The sequence below is a fragment of the Neopelma chrysocephalum genome, unplaced genomic scaffold, assembly GCF_003984885.1.
Source record: "Neopelma chrysocephalum unplaced genomic scaffold, ASM398488v2 Primary Assembly neopelma1_61c, whole genome shotgun sequence".
Lineage (NCBI taxonomy): Eukaryota > Metazoa > Chordata > Aves > Passeriformes > Pipridae > Neopelma > Neopelma chrysocephalum.
In genome coordinates, this window is record NW_020897718.1 from 624,458 (window position 1) to 647,243 (window position 22,786).

General features: G+C 39.6%; 1 protein-coding gene across 3 annotated transcripts in view; it reads right to left on the bottom strand.

The window, feature by feature from the left end:
• Positions 1-122: 122 nt before the first annotated feature.
• ZNF318 (zinc finger protein 318) overlaps positions 123-22,786 on the bottom strand; it is a 27,933-nt gene continuing 5,269 nt past the window's right edge. Inside the window, exons 2-11 of one of the 3 annotated variants that reach the window (XR_003534016.1) lie at positions 22,583-22,728; positions 17,157-17,790; positions 14,620-16,044; positions 12,105-12,204; positions 11,060-11,346; positions 7,635-7,838; positions 7,060-7,159; positions 5,899-6,017; positions 484-5,507; positions 123-180 (exon numbers count right to left, since the gene is read on the bottom strand). Coding sequence is in view for 1 of the 3 variants with exons in the window: in XM_027682069.1 (XP_027537870.1) it covers positions 2,847-5,507; positions 5,899-6,017; positions 7,060-7,159; positions 7,635-7,838; positions 11,060-11,346; positions 12,105-12,204; positions 14,620-16,044; positions 17,157-17,790; positions 22,583-22,728 (5,676 nt within the window). In the remaining 2 variants the exon portion in view is untranslated. The other 2 variants (XR_003534017.1, XM_027682069.1) reach the window with 2 other exon arrangements.

A 22,786-nucleotide genomic window follows, 5' to 3' on the forward strand; every position in this document is an offset into this window, starting at 1 on the left:
GTAATGCTGTATTGCAACATTCAAACACACAAGTAAAACCCCATTAACTCACCCCTCCTCCTGAGGATCTGGAAGAGTCCAAGGCCAGCCTAGAAATTAGGCTTCCCAGTCAGTGCACTATGCTACAGCTCTGCCAGCACAGGGGACCAGTACAGTGGATAAATCATTTACTGCATGCCTCTGGAAACCACAGGGAAAAAAAAGAAGAAAAAAAAAGGAAAGAAAAAAGAAAAAATACATAAATAAAAATATATGCCATTTCATGAAATTACAGTGTTAATGCCTCTGTCTGCCAATCTGCCTAGATGTCATCACCTACACCACCTGTTCCTGTCCATTAATGGTTCAAGGAGTACCTTTTACTTCTTCCTCAAAAAAGACCAAATTAACCTTCCTTCCAGGAATAAAGAGCCCTATTTTCATTCAAGGATAGAACAATTATTTGAATAAAGGGCATGAAAAGAAGTACTATTTAATTTATACCATAGGAAGGTTCAGATTCTGGAAAGCTTTAGACAAATACGAGGTAACAATTCCCAATTTCTCCTTTGCAAAGCTCTTGCTTGCCCTTGCTGCTAGCTCCTCTCAATGTATGGCCAGCCAGGTTCAGCACTGACCACCACCACTACTTGTAGAATCAACTGTAGGAGAGAACAGAACAAGGATAATAGATTTATATTGTCCTTTCCCCCAAAATGAAGTTAATTAAGAGTATGTCTCACACAGATAACACAGCACTGAACAAGGTTTTCTGAAGGACATGATTGTCCAAATTACTTGTTTGCCATTGCATGCACTGAGACCTTCATGAAAACCAACCTGCAAAAGGAAACTAACCAGAAAGCATTTGTGTGTTCTATAACAGCACCAGGTAAAATGAAGAACTGTAGAAAAATTCAGCCTTCCCTTTAATATCTCCTTTCCCTGCACTGATATCCCTCAATAACAAGGCAAGTAAGAAAATCAGTTCCCCTCTTCCTCTGTGAATTTACAAGGGACCAGGCACTTCATTGAAGAGAATGAAAAGAAAATAGGAGGGGAAAATTTAGCTGTCAAATGTAAACAAATAAACTCAGGTATATAATAAAAAAATACAGAAGAAAACCAAGAAATAACTACAAAGGACTTTTTTATAAACAAGGATTTAAACAATCTCTCACTTAACAATTCTATTTTAAAACTATCGAAGTATGTCAAACCTTGCTCTCTTTGATTTTGACAGCAAACAGTTATCTGATGAAAGTAGTGCAACGATACTAAAAAAGATTTCTTATATTCAATGCAGTAACTGCTTAACATCATAAAACCAGCCTTTCTCAAAACTCTCTTCCCTTCTTACTTTTTTACTGTTGACTTGACCATTTATAATAGATTTCCAAATTCTGCTTAGACAGTTCTTACATTTCTAGTATGAAAACCATCATAACGACTCTGAAAAATGGTTCATACCTTCTTCACACACAGTCATGGAAACCGAAGAAAAATGGTGATTTTGCCCTCTCAGGCAGTCCACATGCAGGTACTAATTACAGAAATGTGAGCTCTGCTGGGGTCCTTGCCTGACACCCCACCTCAAGCTTTGCATAGTGTTCAGGACTTCAAACAAACTTCTGCTGATGATGTTGAAAGTAGTTCTTCCATTGACTTTAGCTGGGAACAAATTGGTTTTTTACTGAGCAGGCTAACTGTGGAGTATTTTCACCCTCTACAATTTCTCAATTTTATCAACTGCTACAGGAGTTAGAAACTAATTGAAATAAAACACTTTCCTTGAGTTAAGGAAAAAAAAGAAAAACAAGCAGAAAGCCTTGTTGACCTCCATATGTTTATTTTTTAAACAATTTACAAATAAAAATGTTGTATTTATCCAAGCAAACACATTTAATACTTTAGTCTTTAACAAGCTATACAAATGAGAACCATCACACTAGAGCTTTTGATAGCTCAAGGACCATTCAGGGTAGGCATGCATGTGTCTGTATCACATGAAGCGAGTCCAATTCCTGATACCAGGGTTCTGATCTTCTACTTCTTCAGAGCTGGTCAGCTGCTAAATGATTTAACACAAATAGTTACTGGATCACAATAGAACGAAAGAAAGCCCATTTCAAATCATGTAAGTGACCTCAATATGTCTGGTCCAGGTGTCAGGCCACAGAGCCTTACCGATTAGTCTTCTTCTCCAAAAGCCAGTCGGACAGATTTTCTCCCCTTGCTTAGTGAAGTGGCATCCACACATGTGCTTATACAATACAATGAAACAGCTTAAGTACAGATGTAATACAACAGTAATTACAAGTCACAGAGACAGATAAACAAACAACAAAATCAACTCTAATCACATTCTTGCATTTTAAACAACAAAGTAACCAAACCCAGACATTGCAGTTCAAAGAAATTTTCAGTTTTAGCTCTTCTGCAAGTCTCCATTTCCTCAAGTTCTAAATTGCTGTTCTTGAGCTTGTCTCAGCGGCTGGGCTACTCATGATGCTACTGACACAAACAGGGTGAGCTGGAAATCATCCAGGAACGGTCAAAGAATAAAAGCCCCCAAAATAAAGAACAAAGACACACGCATTATAAACGAGATTCCATTTTAATAGGAGAGTGTAGAAAAGAAACTGGCAAAAAAATTCACATGAAAAAACATTTTACATAATTAGTTATGTACAGAATAAAGTATGTTCTGCCCTCTGATGATCTAAATTTCACTTTAGCCAAGTCCTACCACAGAATGCAAAATACACCCAAAACTCTCAACTGGAACAAAAAAAAAAAACCAAACAAAAAACATATACATAATCCCAGCTCTGGCTCCTCAAATATTGGGACTGGCTGGGTTTACTTCAACCCACTGGGCTTTCTGCTACACTTTCAGAAATTCCTGAATGTGTTGTAGCTTGCAAACTACAGTCAGCAGCTTCTGATTGCTCAGTCTTCTTGCTCTGGATAGTGCATCCTCCCTTGTCTCCTGAGCCACCCACCTTTCCATGTGTTTCTTTGAGCCCAGGAATGAAAGTTTCCATGCACCCAGAAGACTGACTTTCTGTGCTGCCTCCGTCACAACTCAGTGACAGCATTTCAACAGTGCTCTCCTCCACTTGCAGAGGTATCTCAGATGTGGGAGAAATGCCCTGCATTTCTAGAACTGGCATGACCACCTCTGTAGTGTCACTGTTTGAGGTCTGTGATCCAGGGTGCAGCAGAGCTTTTTGAGAAATCTGTGTGCAAAATTTATCTTCCCGACTGTCAGAAGTCAATGTAGCAAAATCAGTAATCTCTGTTTCATTCACTGTTTTGTCAATGCCCAGCTTTTTACGTCTACTGGACTCCAGCCTAACAGATGCAATAGTTTCTAGTTCTGTGACTTCCTCTGTATTCTCATTTAAAAGTCCTGCTGTATGGATGCTGAAGCATTCCTGTTTTACCTTATTGTCTCCCAAACTGAAATCAGTGCTTTTGAACTCAAGTTCTGCTTTCTGTGAGGGAGTTTTAATGTGTTTCACATCTTCTGACGATCTCTTGATAAAAAAGTTATCTGATCTTGCATCAGATCCAGTGTGTTCTGATGACTTTTTTTCATTTTCAGCTACTAATTCTAGATTGGATCTGAGGTGAACAATGCTTGAGCAGGTATTGACTAAGCATTCAACTTCCTGCCTCCGGGTTTGAAATTCTGAAGCACTAACCTCATTTAAACCAGATTTTATCTCTGCATTTGGAGTATCTGATAGATCCCCACCACTTTTAGAACAAGATTGGGTTGTGATGGCCTGTTCTTTTCCATTACTAGTTCTGGAAGAGTCCCAGAGCAAGTATGGACTATCAGATTCTGAGCAAGTTTTACAGTTATCATTTAACTTTTCCTCTACCAAAAGAGAATTCCCCAAATTTTGAATTTCATTCTGTATTTCAGGCAAAAAAGTCTTTGGCTGTAAGCTATGCTTAGGCTTAACTGTTTTTACCTCCCAGTCTTTCGTCTTTGCATCTTTCTCCAAGGTACCAGGAACATTTATGTTTGTAACTGCAGTTTTATTTCCATCCTCCTGTCCAACTTTCTCTTGGACCTCAGTTTTCTGTACATCACAGAATTCCTGACTGCCTTCCTGCTCTCCACCTCCTGTATCGACAAGTCCAATTTCTACAGGCATCTGGATACCAGAAACAGTTTTTATTTCTGGCAATTCTGTGACAGATATTTCTGAGAGGTGAGGCTGAAGTTGTTTCTTGTTCATTTCAGCCTGATTCTCACCAGAAACCAAACTCCCTGTTACTTGATTATTACACTGTGAGAAATCCACATTCTGAGAATCCTCTTTCAGGGAGGATGAGCTACTATTTGTTCTAGGGTTTGCAGATAAGTCTGCAGGTTTTGTTAGGTTAGGGTTTTCTCCATTTGGAAGTGCAGAACTTGCAAGCTTACTGTCAGCTGAACCCTTTCCACCACTACTGTAGAAAATATCATAGAGATCTTTAGCATTGGCTGTGGCCAAGCAAGAATTTCGTTTTTCTATCTTTTTTGCCTGCTCACTGAAAGCAGTTGAAGGTGGTGGTGGTCTCACAGGCATTGCCAGCATTGTCTGTTCACTTTCAGATACACCTGGAGCTACTTCATCTGCAGGGATGAGAGCTGCCTGCTGGACTGCTGGTGGAGGAGGGCGTGGAGGTAGTCTACCTGAAGTCTGAGAAGACTCACTTTTTTCTGCTGCTTTCAAATCCTCCTCTGTCCCTTTTAAAATTACTTCTTCTCCTCCAAAAGCTTTTGAGATGATATCCGGAGGCAGTAGAAGATCTGCATTTGTTTCTTTTACCACTGGCAGTGGTTTGGTGGTAGCTCCAGAGGATTTTATGGATAAAAAGGTGTTCAAAGGTGCTGGTTTACTAACTGTTGCAGTATTAGACTTCCTGAAAATCATGGTGGGGACTGGTAGATTGGGTAGAACTTTTACTGATGTTGGTGTGGAAACAACTGGTATCCATGGGCTAGTGTGTGGAATAACAGTTTTCCCAGACAGCTTGATTTCAATGGGCTTGATATGGGATTTCACAGACTGACACTTGTTCTCCTCTTTGTTTCCTTCTGTATTCTCCTCCTTTGGAATAGCTGCTCCTGGGGTTTTATCCTCTCTCTCAGTCTTTTTCCAGCTGAATTTCCCAAAGGAATTCTGGCTTGGTGATTCCTTTTTAGATTCCTCTTTCTTTTCTTCTTTTTTCTCCTCTGTCTTCTCTTCCTTCTTTAGCTTAACCATGATACCCATTTTTCGCCCAGAAGAATCTATTTTGCCTTGAGTTTCATTACTCCCTTCTCCAAACTCTGGGTTGCTCTTTACTTCCTCTTTCTTTACTATTTTTGGGTTTTTCTCATCCTTCTCTTCTTTTTGTTTCTCAACTAGTTTCCGCTTCAGCTCATTTTGCCGTCTGCGCTCTGTTTCCAGAACTACAGCCAATCCAGCTTGACGGTCTAGATTTCTCCTCTCTTCATAGAGTGGGTTTTCATCTATGTATTTCTGTGGGAATAAACAGCACAATTTTAGCCACTGTTTCCATGAAAAATAAATAAATAAATTCAGCTCTGACAGTTTTGACTTGTTCAGTGAGTGCTAAGAGACAAGAGACTTCTTCCTATCAAGAAACTGAGGTGCTACAAACTCCACATTCTGTGCTTGCAGCAGAGCTGTCACCCTACAGAAAACACCATTTTGGCCTCAGGCAGATAAAAGATTAGGCTCTATGTAGTGATGCAGTGAGAAGCTCTGTTTATTTAGTTTAGTAGAATGTAGTGAAGATAACCAAATACATATACTCCAAGTAGTTAAATGTCATTCTTCAGGAAAGGAAGATGGAACAAGTAGAAGCTACCATGGGGAATGTCTTGCTCCTGGTACACCAGTTACCGACCTTATATTTCTCATTGTGGGGATGACTTTTCACATGCTGCTCTGCTGAGATTTGATCTCCAAAAAATTCATGACAGAGCTGGCAATAATATCCAGTGATGGGAATCAGAAACTCAGAGCCTGAAAAGGCCAAAGAAAATTATCAGAGAAACAAAACTTAATAAATGCCAAGCTCTTAACAAAGTCAGACAAATATACCAAAGAACAACAGCAAAATCTCCAGCAATGTTCTTTTCGGAACAGTTAATGTTGCTCTCCTGGACAGTTACAGTATAGGAACCACCACTACCAGGAACAAACATCTAAAGTGAAGAAGTTGCATTACTGTGGTTCAAGAAATTATTTAGGTGCTCTCTATCCGTATTAAGGCAATCCACTGTTCAAGCAGGTTAACATTTCCTACAGTCTTGATCTATTTTCCATCTTTGTGGTATAGTCTGCTCAAATACTAAACACCTGATTTATAAAAAGAATATGAGTATTTTCTTTGAAGTTCAGCAAGACTGCATCCTTATGCCTACAGAAGCAGCTACAGTTATCTAACACACTGCACATTCTTCTTTAGTAGGCACTACTACAAGTACCCAACAGATAATTAAAATGAGAATGATCACTGGCAGGCCTATTTACACATTCAGATTTTAAATCTTGCATTAATTTTCAAACCCCTTACAGCTCCTCCCATACGGCTTTCTCAGATTTTCTGTACCCACACTATACCAAGTACTCATCAGTCATTTTTCAGGGCAAGCTCTGCTAAAAATGTACTGAATGGAAGAGTCTATTTGCAAGACTATGTGGAGTACTGTGCAAGATCTGCCCAAACATGGCAAACTCTTGTGGTTATGCTCTGAATTCTAACATGTTAAGAAAAATCACTTCAGAACTACACTGGAGACTGAAAAAGTTACTTGGTATTCAAAATATAAAACTAAACTCTAAAAAGAAGAGAAGGCACCACACTATATTTTCCTATACTCCTTCTTCATGACCTTTTCCACAAGAACCACCAGGAAATTAATTAATTTGCCTTTTATCTAATAATACGGTATCTATATGTGCTCCTATGCCACGGTAAAGGTTTGAAATTCCTTTCTCAGAGCAACTGGAACCTGTTGGAGGGCAAAGAGGGATGATAACCAAGTTAATAAAACTAACATACCTTTGGCAGGAACTGTTATCTTATCGATGCGTTTTATGGAGTCTTGTTTGGTCTCACTCTGGGTCTTCGAAGCCCAAGGTCTGTTGTAAGGATCCAGGGTCTATTTGCACAGTGACAGAGGTATATAGGCTCATGTATTACACTAGCAAGGCAAGTACACTTGTCTTTTTCCTTTTTAACATCCTTTTAGAACACTGAACATTAAAATCAATGTGCAAATATTTACAGGAATAAGTTTTCCTCTCCTTCCCCTCCCATTTTGCAAGTTACAATGACAAAATATCCTGTGAAAAGCATACAATGTAAATGATCGCAAAGAACAGGTAAACATATGAAACACAAGTGGCAAACCTGAGAAAACTGAACACAGGCCCCATTTACACTAGTTGGAACACACTGGTAGCTGTACAACTGCTCAAGTCCAATATTAGGGGAAAAGAATTTGATAAGCAACTTCTTGGGTTCTTTATAACTACTTCAAGTTCTCTTGTAAAATGTAGTTCTGTGATGTATGTTTTAGTGTTAATATTTATAGCAACATGAAATGCACTTAGTGAAGGAAGCCTGCAACATACCTGTCTGTGTTTCTTATTATGCATGTGTGTGAAAAAGTCAAACATGGTCCCGCAGATGGTATTGCAGTCTTTGCACCAGTGGTTCCCTGCATCATAATATTCATAAATATTGGCCAACTGGAAAGGATGTTTGGAGGACTGTGAAGAGGATTCTGGTGGCTTCGGGCTTCTACCTCTGGATTTTTCATTAGTAGTTTTTGATTCCTAAATTGAACAAAAGGAAACACTTCTCTAAGACAAGGCAGGACAGACATAATGCTATAGAACTCAGAACCTGCCTCCAGCAGAAGCCACACACACACACAAAAAAAAAATATATCACCTTTTCAGCGCCCAGGCTAATTCCACTGTTTCAGAGAGCTGGTATTGCCGATTAAGATGCTGCGTGGCTGCAGTGAAGAGTTTCCAATAAGACTCCCAGATGTAATGCTGGATGGTTGTAGGTAATCAAGGAACCAAATGAACAAATTCCCTATGGCATGCACCCTTCCCATTGTATTGGTTTCACATAACGATCTGAATAGTTCCAATTTATTGTACTAGCCAAACAGTGCCCAGAAGATCTAAAATGGTTCCCTTAAAAGCATTCAGAAGTTACTGTAAAAGTAGCTTGGATGAAACAGAATGGAAAACAAAGTAAAAATTAGTTGACTGAAAGCATTTAACTCAATCAGCTTTATTGGATTATTTGAGTGTTCCTGAATTCTCCAGAAGACTCGTAGTTTAGAAATAATAGAAAGATGGTATTTTGATAATTACCTAAGCATAATAAGGTGAAGAATCTCGTGATTTAAACATGTGATGTTTGCACTTACATCTGTACAGAAAGACGCCATACAGTGATACACAGACATTTCAGGACTCTAGCCAAAATTAATACTAAACTAACACTTGTAGAAAAACCAACATTCCCTGAAATAGATCATGAATGAGCCCTGCTAATTTAGATTATGTTAGTACTAGATGTATTTTGAGGTTTGAGTTATATTTTCAATGGCTGAAAGCCCATCATGTTATCATTTTTAACCTGCATGGCAGTCTGGAAAGAATAGCATGTTAACTTAGCAGACTTGAGTTGGTTGCATGATTTCCAAGTTATTCACTATCAGTGTTGAACAAATTTACTTAAGCAGATTCAAAATTGTTAAATAACATCTGCCTTACTTGAAATTCCTTACCACCACCCCACACAATATACTTTGTAAATCAAGAAATGAAGAGACACCCAGGTCACTATGCACTCCACAGATATCCCAATACAATCTAATTCTTGGTAGCAGAGTAGCAAGTGACCTAGTGAATATCTGCACGTATTCTGTCTGCCAGAACACAGCAAAGCTGACATTCTCTTTAACAATGAGATCAACTTATGATCTGCAGGAAGTGCATGGAAGGCTGTTCATGATGTCTGAGAAGCATCAATGTTAATGTTATTTACAGACATACGCCCACCCAATATATCCTATAAAAATACTATCTCAATCAGAACTTTAAAAAGACAGTGCTTCTCACACAGATAGGTGACAGCCAACTCTTAACTCCAGTTTGTGCTTTACCCAAGCTCAAAGATGCTTTTATAATTTGCTGCTATCTAGAGCCCAGACAGGGTGATCTGTCTGTTTAGCACTTCTGCACCGACTACGGAACTACAACACACAGACACAGGTTCAGCAGCAAGGGACCACAAGGTACCTTGCAAATAAGCAGAAAGGCAGATGCTTTTGCCCTTAGGGTGGCAGAGTCAACGGATCTCAGTGCCAACAGGCCTGAACCACCTTTCTTTTCATTAAAAAAAAGCTAACAATCAGAATTACAAGGTGAATCTTAGAGATTAAAGGCAGCACCCTATGTGCTTACATATGTCTGAAAATATTAAATATTCCTGTCCAGAACTCAAAATTTTCTACATTAAAATAAGGAACTATGAAAAGGAGATTAAGTCATTATGGGTTTTGGACAATACAAACAATGCAAGTGAAAATAATAAAAAGTATATCACACATGCCATATCCCAAGAAAAGAAAGCAATATAACTTGATGCAATGTAGGACTTAACAGACATTGTTGCCTACTTTAGTTTTACAAAGTGGTGACTGAAGCAAATGATTTGCAAAAGTAAGTGGACAGTAAACTTCAGTGATATTTCAAGAAACAACAAAAACAAAAAAAAAAGCAAGCCTTTAAATGGAAGATATCTAGTTAGAGTTCTCTAAACCAGACCATAATAAATCATAAGGAAAAGTTTACAGGATACATAGATTTGAGTGATCTTGCAGGAAATACAGAATCACAAAATGGATCAGGTTGGAAAGGAACACAGTGGGTCAGCTGGTCCAACCTTCCTACTCCGGCAGGGTCATCCTAGAGCACATGGCACAGGATTGCATCCAGACAGTTCTTAAATATCTCCAGTGAGGGAGACTCCACAACCTCTTTGGGCAATCTGTTCCAGTGCTCAGTCGCCTGCACAGTAAAGAATTTCCTCCTCATGTTCAGGTGGAACTTCCTGGGCATTAGTTTCAAGCATGTTGCTTCTTGTCCTATTGCTTGGCACCACAGAACACAGCCTGGCTCCAGCCTCTTGGCACCCTCCCTTTGGATACTTATAGACATTGATGAGGTGCCCTCTCAGTCGTTCTTATACGTCTTACCCTACTAACATTTTCCTCTCTGCAAAAAATATATACAGTAAGGTCTACAAAAAATGCATCTACAATCTCCCATCAGCTATTTCTGTCACGTATTTGAATAAACATCTGAAAAGCAGGATAATTAATTTTCTGAATATGTGCATAACCTTTCAGATGCTAGTATCATACACTACTTCCAAAGTAAAAACTATCTTCTGAAATGCAGTATGCCCGTTTTGGTACATCCAGCCCTCAGCAGTACAGACTGTGTAAGAGAGATCATATCATGCATACTAACATTTCTTAAGAGAGAACATGTAGCATGCACAAAATGATCATGTTCAGCTGATAATCATATGTAAGTCTTGAGATTTGTTACTATCATTACCCAGTGAGAAGACCAACATGTTCCAAACTTGCAGAGAGCTTTGCTGCTACAAACACTCCTCCTTGAAAGGCCATGCCAGAAATGTTGTACAGAAAAAAAAGTCTGTCCTCCTGGTATGGCATTGAAACCAAATAGCTACAAACACTCATGATACTGTTCAATCCAACCAGTGCTTCAGCAAAACCAAGATCAAAACCAGTAAGTGATATTAAACCGCACAAACCTCCGAGGGAAATTATAAACATGATACACTGACTCTCATCTGCATCACCATCAAAGCCAGTGTATGAGATGTGGTAACAAATGACATCAAATGATCCTCCAGTAAATGTTTGGGACCAGGTGTCTCCCCAGTGCCCTCTTCTCTTAGTGGGAAAATCATTAGCACACAAGCCATAAGACTTTACCTTGTTGGAGGAAGATGTTTTCTCCACACCTTTTGCATTTTCTGACTTGCTGTTCTTTTCTGAGGAATCTTTAGCTTCCACAGATGGTTTCCGGGGTTTTTCAAATATGTTAATCCCCAGGATTTGTGCTACTTTGTCAAGCTCAGACTGCTTCTTGTCAGCTGCATCAGATTCTTTATGCAGCTCTGCAATCTCCTTCATAATATTCTCTTGTAGTCTGTTCACCTCAATCAACAAGGGGTCTTTGTGTCCATCCTTCTCACGACGTTTTTTCCTCAACATCTCTCCTGAGCCAGTCAAGGAAGTTGAAGAGTCAGAAATGCAACAGAAAAATTGACTTAAGACCTGTACAATTCCAGCAACAAGTAAAATACTAATATAAGATATTGCAGCTAAATCTTGACAGTAAAGTTGTAAAGATGGAAGTGACTCTCAGGTACAGCACCACTAAATCTGCATGATCTGCCTCTATAAGGACTGCTTTAATATACACCCTAACAGAGGCACCATAATCCTCAAGAGTATCTATTTAACAATCACTATTTCCCTGGGTGACCGAACAAGCAGAAGTTAAATTGTATATTCTAACCTGAAAGTATCACTTTCCAAAGGTGAGGCAAATTAGTGTTTACTTGAACCAAATAAGTTTTAAAGACAAAAATTTAGTTCTTTAGGACTTTTCCATCTCCAGATAAGATTCATGAGAAATTGAAAGGCATGATGACATCTTCAGTTACTATTTCTCATTTCTTATAAAGAAGCACTAAAGCGCACACAGTGCAATTCATTTAACATAACAAGCTGCCAAAGAAGATGCAAGAGGAACTGTTTGCTTCAGTGTAACAGCCAAATTTTGACACAATTAATTTTAATATAGTAATTAGGTCACTGCTTTCTCAAGAGTTTTGCATTGCCAGGAGTATGAAAATACTGTTACAGACTATTATTATTTTGGTCTTCACTTCTCCTGGAAGGCACCAGGATTTGTGACACATGCCAATCAGGATAAAAGATGCAGGGGCTGAGGGGCGGTTATGCACTTTACCTTGCTGTTTACGAAGCCTGTCCAGTTCAGTCTTGAGATAGTAAAGCTTCTTCTGCCGTGCTTCTCGATCATTCTTCAGTTTTTCTCTCTCTTCTATCACCTAAAAAATTGGAAGGGATGTTCTTCTCTTCCCAACACAAGTTAATCAGTCTTGCAAGAATGGCAGCAAGACCTCAGTTTGCCAGACACAGAACACTGCTCACTATTCTCAAAACGTTCTTGAGTATTTTAACACAATGAATTCCCCTCTTCATATGTATCTGAAGGTAACAATATAGTGTGATCATGCTTCAGCCCTTTATGTAGGTAGTTTTTTTATCTTTTGGGTAGTGTATTTCCCAAAATTGGTCTGTTTGTTGCACCACTTCCCAAGGCAGAGGCTCAGCTGACTATCTTCTAGAGAGCGAAGCAAGATCAATGCTAGATGGCTCTTCAAAACTCATGTAGGATCTCTACAGCTAGCATGCTCCATCAGCTTTCACAGCCCTTCACCTTGCCTCCTGCTTTGACCCTGGACAATTTTAGCTATTGTTTATGTTTCTGCTTCAATCTGATCGTAACTGTCTGAAATGAAACACCAGGATGAACTTTGTTTCTTGCTCAATAAGGTAAACTGCAGCATGAGGGCTCACAAATCCGTGTTTCACTGATTTTCATTGATTCTCACAGAAGGAAACAAAGTAATATGGTAAAATGAAACCTGAAAAGTTCTTTCAATTCCTTTTCCAGCTTCATTTTTCAAGAGACAAATCCCAATTTTTACCTTCACAATGCTCTTAATATTTACTACTTACTCCTCCCTTGAACAAACAAGTGGCTCAAGGCTTTGACTCCACTAGACAACCACTACTACTATGGCAATGTAAATGTTGGCAGGATCCTTCCTGGAATAAGCCCTGGAAGTAGTTCTACCAACACAGCAAGGCCACATCTTAAACACAGTAAGCTTTTGTGTGCTATTTTTTTTTATCCCCAAAACACCATTCTCTCATTATGGGTTTTCTGCAGCATGGGGGCATCAAATGGAGCATGCAAGTTTTTATACTGCAAGCCACCCCAGCAAAAAAAACGGTGCACTAAGCCCAAGTCAAAGATGTCTGTAGTGCAGACAAAGTCCTAGAAGTTCTACCAAGATGCACAGATGAGCTACCAGGGTGTGTCAGAGCAGAAGAAAACCATACATCTTTAGCCAACAGAGCTCTTCCAAAAGTACCGAGTTTCACTAAGTACAAAATTTCAGCTGAAGAAATTATTCCTGCAAGCAGTAAAAGCTCATTTATTTGCTGATGTAGCACTTTGTTTAAGTGAAGAGAAGGCTCCGGGAAGACCTTACTGTAGCCTTTCAATATTTAAAGAGGCTTGGAAAAAAGATGAGGACATATATTTTACCAAGGCCTGTAGTGACAGGACAAGTGGCAACAGTTTTAAACTAAAGGAGGGTAGATTAAAACTAGATATAAGGAAGAATTTTTTTAGAATGAGGGTGGTGAGGCACCAGAACAGGTTGCCCAGAGAGGCTGTGGACTTTCCATCCCTGGAAATGTTCAAAGCCAGACTGGATGGGGCTTTGAGCGACCTGGTCTACTGAAAGGTGTCCCTGCCCATGGTAGGGGGTTGGAACTCAATGATCTTTAAAGGTACCCTCCAACCCAAATCATTCTATGCCCTTATTTTAACCACGAAGACTGAGTGGACATCAGTTTGAAAACACAAACAACTTCTGGGAATCTTGCAGTTCTTTTACAGTTATGTAACTACAGTTTCCTATTTTAAAATACGTTCTGTCCCACTACTCTCTAATTATTGTACAAACCAAGGTAACAAGAATATGAAAACATTAATACCCATAACCTGAACTGGTGTCAGATGCTCCAAATAAAAAACCATTTCCCTTAAGTTCTTCTCATTTTGTGATTTTTGTAAGAATTAATATAAATGTAGAGTGAAAACTGTATGTCATGGTGAATTATGATATCTTTTAGTATGTATTTAAAAATGTCTAATATAGACATGGTATGATGTACCATGTTCAGATGAAGCCTCCTATGTTTCAGTTTGTGCCTATTGCCTCTTGTCTTGACGCTGGACATAAGTGAAAAAAGCCCAGTTTCATTTTCTTTCCACCGTCCCTTCAGGTATTTATATATCTCTAGATATCTTCAGGTATTTCAATATCTAAAGGAATAAAGTGGAATAAAGCCAAGCTGTGGCCACCATGTAATTTCTCTGCAAGACTCTGGCTGGTTCAAGAAACTTCAACTTTGTGTTTGATTTCATCTGTTCTGCCATAGCCCATGGCATACAACTTCAAGGGATTTAAAATACATTTTTTAAATTGTCACAGATTAATACAGACAAATGCTTAGAAATCTTTAACAAAAGTAAATTTAGTCAAACTGTTTTTAAACTGGAGCCACTCACGAAAAAAAGAAAAGGTGCACCCGAAGAGGAAAAGCTTCCACCCCACCTATCATGCAGTGCAACACATTTTGATGTATTAGAATATATAGCATACCTTCTGCTTTTGAGCTGCCCGATTTTTTTCATCCGACATCCTTTCTGTGGTATTTTTTAGAGGGTGTGAAGACAGACGAAGAGGCGCTTTAGAATGAGAAGGAGTAGTAGGGACTTGAACGAGCACAGAACCATCTCTTTTTACATCAGGGACATCCTTTCCCAAGGAGACTGTCTCAATCACCCGGAGATTGGGACGCGTGGGGTTCGCTGACATGGCCATTGTAAGAAGACCATGAGCTTCTGGCAGTGTAGGATTAGGCTGCTGGGCAGTGGGGTACATGGGCCAGCCAGGAGCTGCATACGCCATATAATGCCCATATGCATCGTATCCTGGAGGAGCCATTGTGGGAGGTGGATAGTTTTGGGGCATCTGAGTGGGAGTGTAGTGGGAATAGGTGGGAATTTGGTATTGGGAAACAGAAGTAGGTGTAGGCGGCAAACTAGGAGGAGTTGGTGGAACTGAGGGAATGAGAGAGACAGAAGGAAGAGGCTGTTCTGGTGCACATGGAGGTATATCCTGTCCCACTGGCTTGTTCTTAGTATATTCTGATTTCTGAAGAGAGGACACATCTTTGGACTGCTGAAAAGAGACTGGAGGTGATGCTGAACGCTGCTGGCCTGACTCAGGAGAACGAGTGTCACTCCGGCTGCGCCGCAAGTCCCAAGGGTCCAGTCTGCGACTGTCTGAAGAGCGACGATCCGGAGAACGAGATGCCAATTTTTTGCCATGAAGGCGTTCCTGGGTACGGACAGCCAGTTTTCCAATTTCAGCAACACCAATGTCAAGCCCAATGGTTTTGAGTAAGTCGTGGATCTTTGCATATTCTGCATTTGGCTCTTCTAAAGCATCCAGTTTGACAGCTGGAGCAGGAGAAGGAGGTGGGCTCATTTTCTGGACTATAATCTCATTGTCACAACTCACTGGGGGCTTCTGAACAGGGAGAGATTCAACTTTGGTCTCCTCATCTTCATCACCATAAAGAAATTTCTCTTCATCCTCAATGTCAGGAAAGCTACGCCTCCTCTTCTCCTGAGCACTGACAGAATCAGCCATCATGCCCAGAATTCGGGAGAAACCACTGCCATCCTGACTGGCCCTCTCGTGAGGTAGCAGGAAGTCAGTATGGCGATCAGTGGGCTCTGACTTGGCTTCTACCTTTTCTTTGTGACTTAAGAAGCTTCCAAACTTCTCTTCAAACGTGAAAGCGTCTTTGGGAGGCCCAGAAAGTGGGCTCCACTCATATAAACCTTCACGCAACTCCTTGTTTGCAGACTCCACAAGAGAGTCTTTATTAAACCGTTTGAGAAAGTTCTCCACTTCGGAGGCAAAAGGAGCCACGTTGTTGCTCTGGGGCAAAGATGACTGACTAGAAAGAAGAGGAAGATCCTTGCTGGGAGCCGGACTGCTTGCAAAGCTCTCAGGCTGAAAGAGAGAGAAGGTACTTATTACTACAAGGCCTTCTGAGGCCACTACGCACCTCACAGAACAAACAAACGAACATGTGAATTTCTCCTTGAGTTCAAGCTGAATAAAAGAGTTAGAAAAGACAATATACAGTTCAAAGAGAACACAGAAGATTAAAAAACAAGTTGCCTGATGATGCTGTAAGGACATGTCCAGCAATGAATGCTTATCTCAGAGAATACACAAAATCACAATTTAATTTCACAAATTTTTTGCAATCAAAAAACTTTTAACTTTTAAATTTAAACCCTGTAACATAATTTTGGATACGCTTTGATAGTAACACTGAAACAGGGTTTCAACACCTTAATACCGTTAAAAACAACTGCATTAGGGTTATTCCCAGTCTTCTTCAAATATTCACAATGAATGGCATGTAAATAGCGTTTCCAATAATAGACATGGAATGGGATCCTCAGGATTGGAACACTCCTGAGATAAACATGTCACTGTCAAACCAACGCTGATCAGTACAACAGGTAAATCAAAATGATGTGTTAAAACACTAGAAAAGTCAATTTATCACAGTGGTCACAGCCACTTATCTTTCCACTGTTCTAATTTTGAGACTCAGTTGGTATTGGTTGGGTACAAATTAAGTAGGATTGACCCCAGCCCTACAGTCCAAAGGGGGAAAAAAAAGGAAACTCCAAAGATGTTTTCAGACAGAGGTACTGGGGATGCATTAGGCAGTTCTCTAAGTCTGTAAGGAAACAAGAAAGAGACACTGTGACAGACAAAGAGCTTCAATCAATGTCCTGACTGCCTGTGGTACTACGAGTGTCAGCTCTTCTATAAAAGCTAGCCCAGAACTCAGCGTCCTGGGTTGAATTTCCACAAAGACATTCTACTCTGCCTCAGATTATATATATATGATTCTTGATTAAATGCTTTCACCATTAAAGTTTTTAATGTAATTTTAACTTGTATAGGTCTGCAAAAAGACAACTGTCCTTTCAAAGACAGGAAAATGTAAAGATTTCTGTTTTGGAAATCAAACTAACATTCTGCATCATAAAGTAACTGTTTTGGAAAGTAGAAACATATAGACAGACAGACAGAGACCAAACCTGAATAGGAGACTCTACTTCCATCTCCACTCGTTTCTTCAAAATGGATTTTTTGGGCATGGGTGGGATTTCTTCAGGTCTGTATGTATACCGAGGCTCAGAAGTCTGTAGTGTGTTAGTCAAGCCAGGGATCGCATAGCTACTGCCTGAAACATCATGATTCACGTTTCTGCTACGCTCTTCTTCTTCTCTTTTCCTCCTTGCCCGGTCAAGCTCTCGGAATTCTTCATTCAGGTATGATGGGCTCAGGCTTCTACTACGGCTGCGGCTTCGTCTGCGATAGTTCCGTGTTCCTGATGAGAAACCCTGATGCTCTCCACTCACACCATGCATCTTCTCATCCTTTTCGTACCGTGGACGCTTTATTTCTCGCCCCCTGTCTTCTGGCCTCAGTGGGTAGGGCGATCTCCTCAGTTTGTCACCATCTCTGTCAGATCCACGAGGCAGCTCTTCTCGACGGCCATAATGGGGACTGTAATCTGAACGGTGGAGGAAAACATCTCGGCTGCGGTAGTCTTCATCGTGCCTCACAACGAAGGGACTTGAGGGTTGATCTTCATGCGATGGGTATCTCTCAAGGCCTCGAGGACACGTGAGGCCTCTAGTGAATATTGGACCATCAGCCATATCATCCCTGTGGAAGATAAGCACAGAATAAACATATGGACTTGAACCAAGAGTAAATTAAGCCTTACTCCTACTCAAGGGTAAGAAATTTCCAAATTGGTTTCAGAATAACATCTCTATTCACTAAACAGAACCAACACTGTGTGTATGTAAAAGGCAGGGTAGAGAGGGAGACTTATTTTTAATGGTACTGCTCACCTGCAAACACAGTGGCATGAACAATTCAACTCATACTGCAGAATAAGAGCCTTGAAAAATTGATAGGATGGATTTATTTCTGTGAATGTGAAAGACTACACATTTTTTTAAAAAAACTTACTATCATATTTCAGACCATAATCCCTTTTCTCACTTCTCCCAGCAAGATGCCAAGGTCAGATTTCATATGAATTATTCAAGATATAATTCAGTTTCACATCGGCAAGTGCAGCCAGATCCTCTTTTTATCTTCAGCTGTGGACAAGGACCACAAATTCTAGCTACATTTTCTCTTACAACAGATCTGTAGACAGGACTGTCACTAACCACATTAATGGCTATACCCAAAAAGAAGCACAGTTTCTGATATCTATGAAAAAGGGAGAATAAGTGCTACAGTATCATTCCTTTGTGCCAGCCCCTGCATTATTACACGTAGTGGACATTCAACTGGCATAACACTAGAGTAACCAGTTTCTTCTCTGGGAGTATTTTCTTTTGTACCAATTCCCACACACACCTCCAATTAGGGGTACTGTTCTAACTAAGGCCTTTTTCTCCGCCCCTAAAAACTTCTCTGGGACTTCTTTAGAGCAGGCAGAAACAAACCAAACCACTTTAAATTTACCAGCTGCTGGCTAATTTTACTCATTCATATTTCAAAATCTAGCAAGATCCTCCAAGAATGGGAAGAAAATGTGCTCCTTAAGTGAAAACAATGGGACAGAAAATGCTTCCCTGAGTGATCAAGATATCCACTTGAGACAAACTATGTATGATGCCTGAATCCTCAAAAATTACCTCCTCCTACTCAGAAAGGTCCCCCCATAGATCTGAGAGAGACAAATCAAGTCATGCCAGAAGACACCTTCAAAAAAATCTGCAGACAAATTACGGCCCCAGTTTTTAAATCAGACTAAGGAGTAACAGACATGCACAGACAAGATTTTTTTCTTCAGTATTTTTATAGTTTACACGTGCATATTTAAGAACAAAATCAACACAAAATTTCACTTCATCTCTAACCTGCATCACTGCAAAGCATTTATTAGATACTTTTTCAGTCCAACACCTCTTATAAAGCAAAACTGGCATACACCTCTACCCACCATATTAGATATCTTTCCAGTTTCCAGCAAACTACCCATATTCACCTCCTTCAAAAGCACAAAAAATATCTAAAAAGTAGCTAAAATTAGATTTCATACTTAAATGTTGTTGCTCACAACCTACATAAAGGTATATCTATTTCTACTGTCACCTTTTCTGAGAGCCTGCTAAACCTGCACAAGCTGCATGAACAAAGCTGGTAGAGTAGCAGATGTATTTCACCATACACCTTCAGTTAATTTTTGTGCCAATAAAATGACTTAAATGCATGCTTGACAACTGTCACCTACAATTCAAATACTCTGACTGCAGTGACAAAGCAGAAGGAGTATTTAATCATACTTTGGAAAGAAAGGAACAGCAAACCTACTATATTTACAACTAGAAAGATGTTCCAAATATACTCTGAACAGCTAAGATGCAAGTTTAACCCCCAAATATTAAATACAGGTATGAGAAAAAGGATTACTCGCCTTACAGGAACTATGGTATGTCACTTAATTGGTTTGGATACTTTCAGCCAGTAATGTCCACTATTGGCTATTGCATCCTTGAGACAGGATACAAGGTGGTACCACTGTGACCATCCCAATTCTTTCACCAAAATCCATGAATTACTGGAATTACAGTTTCAGAGAAGGAAAATAGACAATAGGCTACACAGACATGATGCCTCAGAGAACTACAACTAGTGTAAGGTAATTTATTTTTTGGCATATTTATTCACATACACAAAACCAGAAATAAATAATGGTATTTTGCCGTCAGCAACCAACAGGACTCCACTTTAACACAGTCTTTAAATAGGAAATCAGATGAGCTGTTCACACTCAAGCCAACTGCTACTTTTGACATTATGCCCAAAAAATGCTATTTTAGAACACAGCTTAATGCAGACCAAGTGTCTCCAGGCATATGGTCTATCTTTTGTATTAACCTCAGGTGAAAGAATTGGTGGGATGCTCTGTGTAGCTTATGCCAGCTCAGATAGTAGTAGAATGTCTCAAAAATACTGAGAGTGGGAGAAGTGGAAGATAGGGAGAGGGATAGATTTATTCTTCACTTCGATAAACTGAGATTCTGGAAGACAAAAAAATACTAATCTGTTGAAGTAGAAGACTGAAGCTGCTCAGATGACCTGAAGACACAGGCCAGCAGCATTCAGGATGCCTACACAGACATGTGCAGGAGGCCAGCTGCCCTAGAAACTTGGGACAACTTCTTACAGATATTCTAGAATGGACCTGTATGTGAACACACACTCTAAGAAACTCACCTCAAGCATCCTGAAAATCCAGTGCTGCAGAAGACTCTAAAAGCATCCCTGATTTCCATCCTTTGGTATTTTATTTCCTTTATAGCCTAATGAACCTCTCTACCATCCCAAGGCCCTATAACTTATGGAGAATAATTTGTCAAAGTGATTGCTTGAAATCTCTAAGTAGAGTAGTTAGCAAAAATAGCTGACAATAACTAAATTCAGAATTATTTTTTATTAGAATGAGAACGTACCACATGCCAAATAAGAACGTGATATGACCAGTATTAAATCCAATGACGATTCACAATAAGGACTACTTTAAAACCAGTGACAGATATAAAGTCAGTGTCCCGGTACCACAGCAGCCTCTCAGAGGGGGAAAAAATACATAATGAAAAACACTTGATAAACAGTGTATTTAACCCAATACCAAGTGTCTTTTGAAAACAACCAAAATGGCTAGCAGTGAGGAAATTTGAAATTCAGAAGCAGTACCTATATGATTTAGGAAAAGCTAACGGATGACTAGATTGTCACATACTTTAAGCTGCTGGACAATGGGTATCACTCAGACAAGTGCAGGCAGCATAGACAGATTAGACAGAAAAGAAAGGAAATGTAACAACATGAAGTTCTTGCATACTTACACTACAAATACATAGGAAGTCACTTAAAAATTAAAGTCTACATGGTCTCACTTTCTCTTATTGTCATTCTGATTCATCTGTCACTTTTATACCTTCTCTGGAGTTTATTCTGACCATTTTTTTATATCTATGGGTTCTGTAACACAGATAAAGTCAAAGTTCTTTGTGACTTTTACATTAAAATAAACTCCACTATATCTGATGTTACTTCTAACTATGCACCACAAAACAGGTTAAATATAAAACCTCACCTGAGAAAAGGAAGCAATGGGACAAATACCATCACCCCTCACCCCCAAACGTTCTTAATTTGTCACAGAAGTGTCAGTTCTACACTACATACCAGTTCCTTCTCCTTCCAACCACAGTATTCTCCCTGGGCATATGCACTCATTTCATTCAGAAGATTGCAGACTGCACAGGGGATTTACAAATTGAACACCGATCCAAGGAGAACTGAGGTAAAGGCATAAAAGTGACAATGCTGAAACCTAAGCTCTCATTTGGTTTTCTACACCTTCTGAAACTTAACTTTGCACCTGAAAAAGACAGGAAATTCACTTATTCTGGTCACTTCCCTCTCTCTCTTTGTTTTGTTGTTTTTTTTGGTTTTTTTTAACAGTTGGTGATATTTGCATCAGAAATGAAAGTGATAGTGGGTTTTTTGTGCTGGATGCTTATCCCTGACCTGAAACTGCAAATGTGCTCTGGGGCACAAACCATGCCATCTGTAGCTTCACAATTCAAGATAAAGAGAACTATTTTAGTTGCACAAAGCTTTCTGATTTTATTTCTTTTGCCAGATTATACCCCTTCTCCTATTGGAGGCAAAAATTTCCAAACAGTATCTACTAATATTTATATTTCACTGTTCACAGCAGTATTTTAACACAAAAGAAGTCTCTTCATTTATTGTTTCTCTCCAATTTCAATCAAGGGACCCTAAGAATTCTAACACTTATTTTATTATGTATGAGACTGTCTGACTACATTCACTTCTCTTCTGCAGGGTTTTTAAAATTAAAATAATAATCTTCTTCAAGCTGCTCTAGAGCTTTTTTATAGACTAATCTCAAAAAGTAGGAAAGTAGATGATTCCTCCCAATAAATGAGCAAGTTGAAGCTTTACACTATCCTTATACTAAACAACCTTCCTTTCAGTAAGGACTAGGTAGGTTTGTAAGAAACAGAAGAAAGTAGCTGAAGCAGTGAAATATCAAATGTAGTGTCTCCCTGTGACATCCAACCTCTTAAGGGGAAGGAAGCACCTAAGGGCGGAACGTCACCCTCCCTCCTGCAATACACACTGTGCATGTCTAGTTTATATGGGGTTTAGATGCAGTTGACAAAAATTAGAGAAGAAATATCTGTTTAGTTACTATGAACACAGGCAGAGATTTTTGTTCAGAAATTCCCTGCACCACGACTTGCTAGAGGCTGCGGGAGTATTCCCAGGAAGCATCACTACATGCTTACCGTCATTCCCTAGGCATTCCCTGGGCTAATTAGATGTTTGGGCCAGTAGAGCCACTCCCCCGCTGTTTCACCCACTCGAATGAATGCCCATCTGCGGAGGACCATACCTGTCACTCAGGTTATCAATTGGTGAGCCCAGTCTATCAGGCAGCCTCCTCCGCTCTGGTGTGCCAATGCAATACCGGTCATTACCAACAGTAATCCACAAACTGTGTTCCAGTGAAGACTCAGAGCGGAGACTCGGTGAACGTCTCTGTAAATTGAAGAAAGAGTGCAAGCCCATCAATTTTAATCTCAGCTACAGAAAGGTA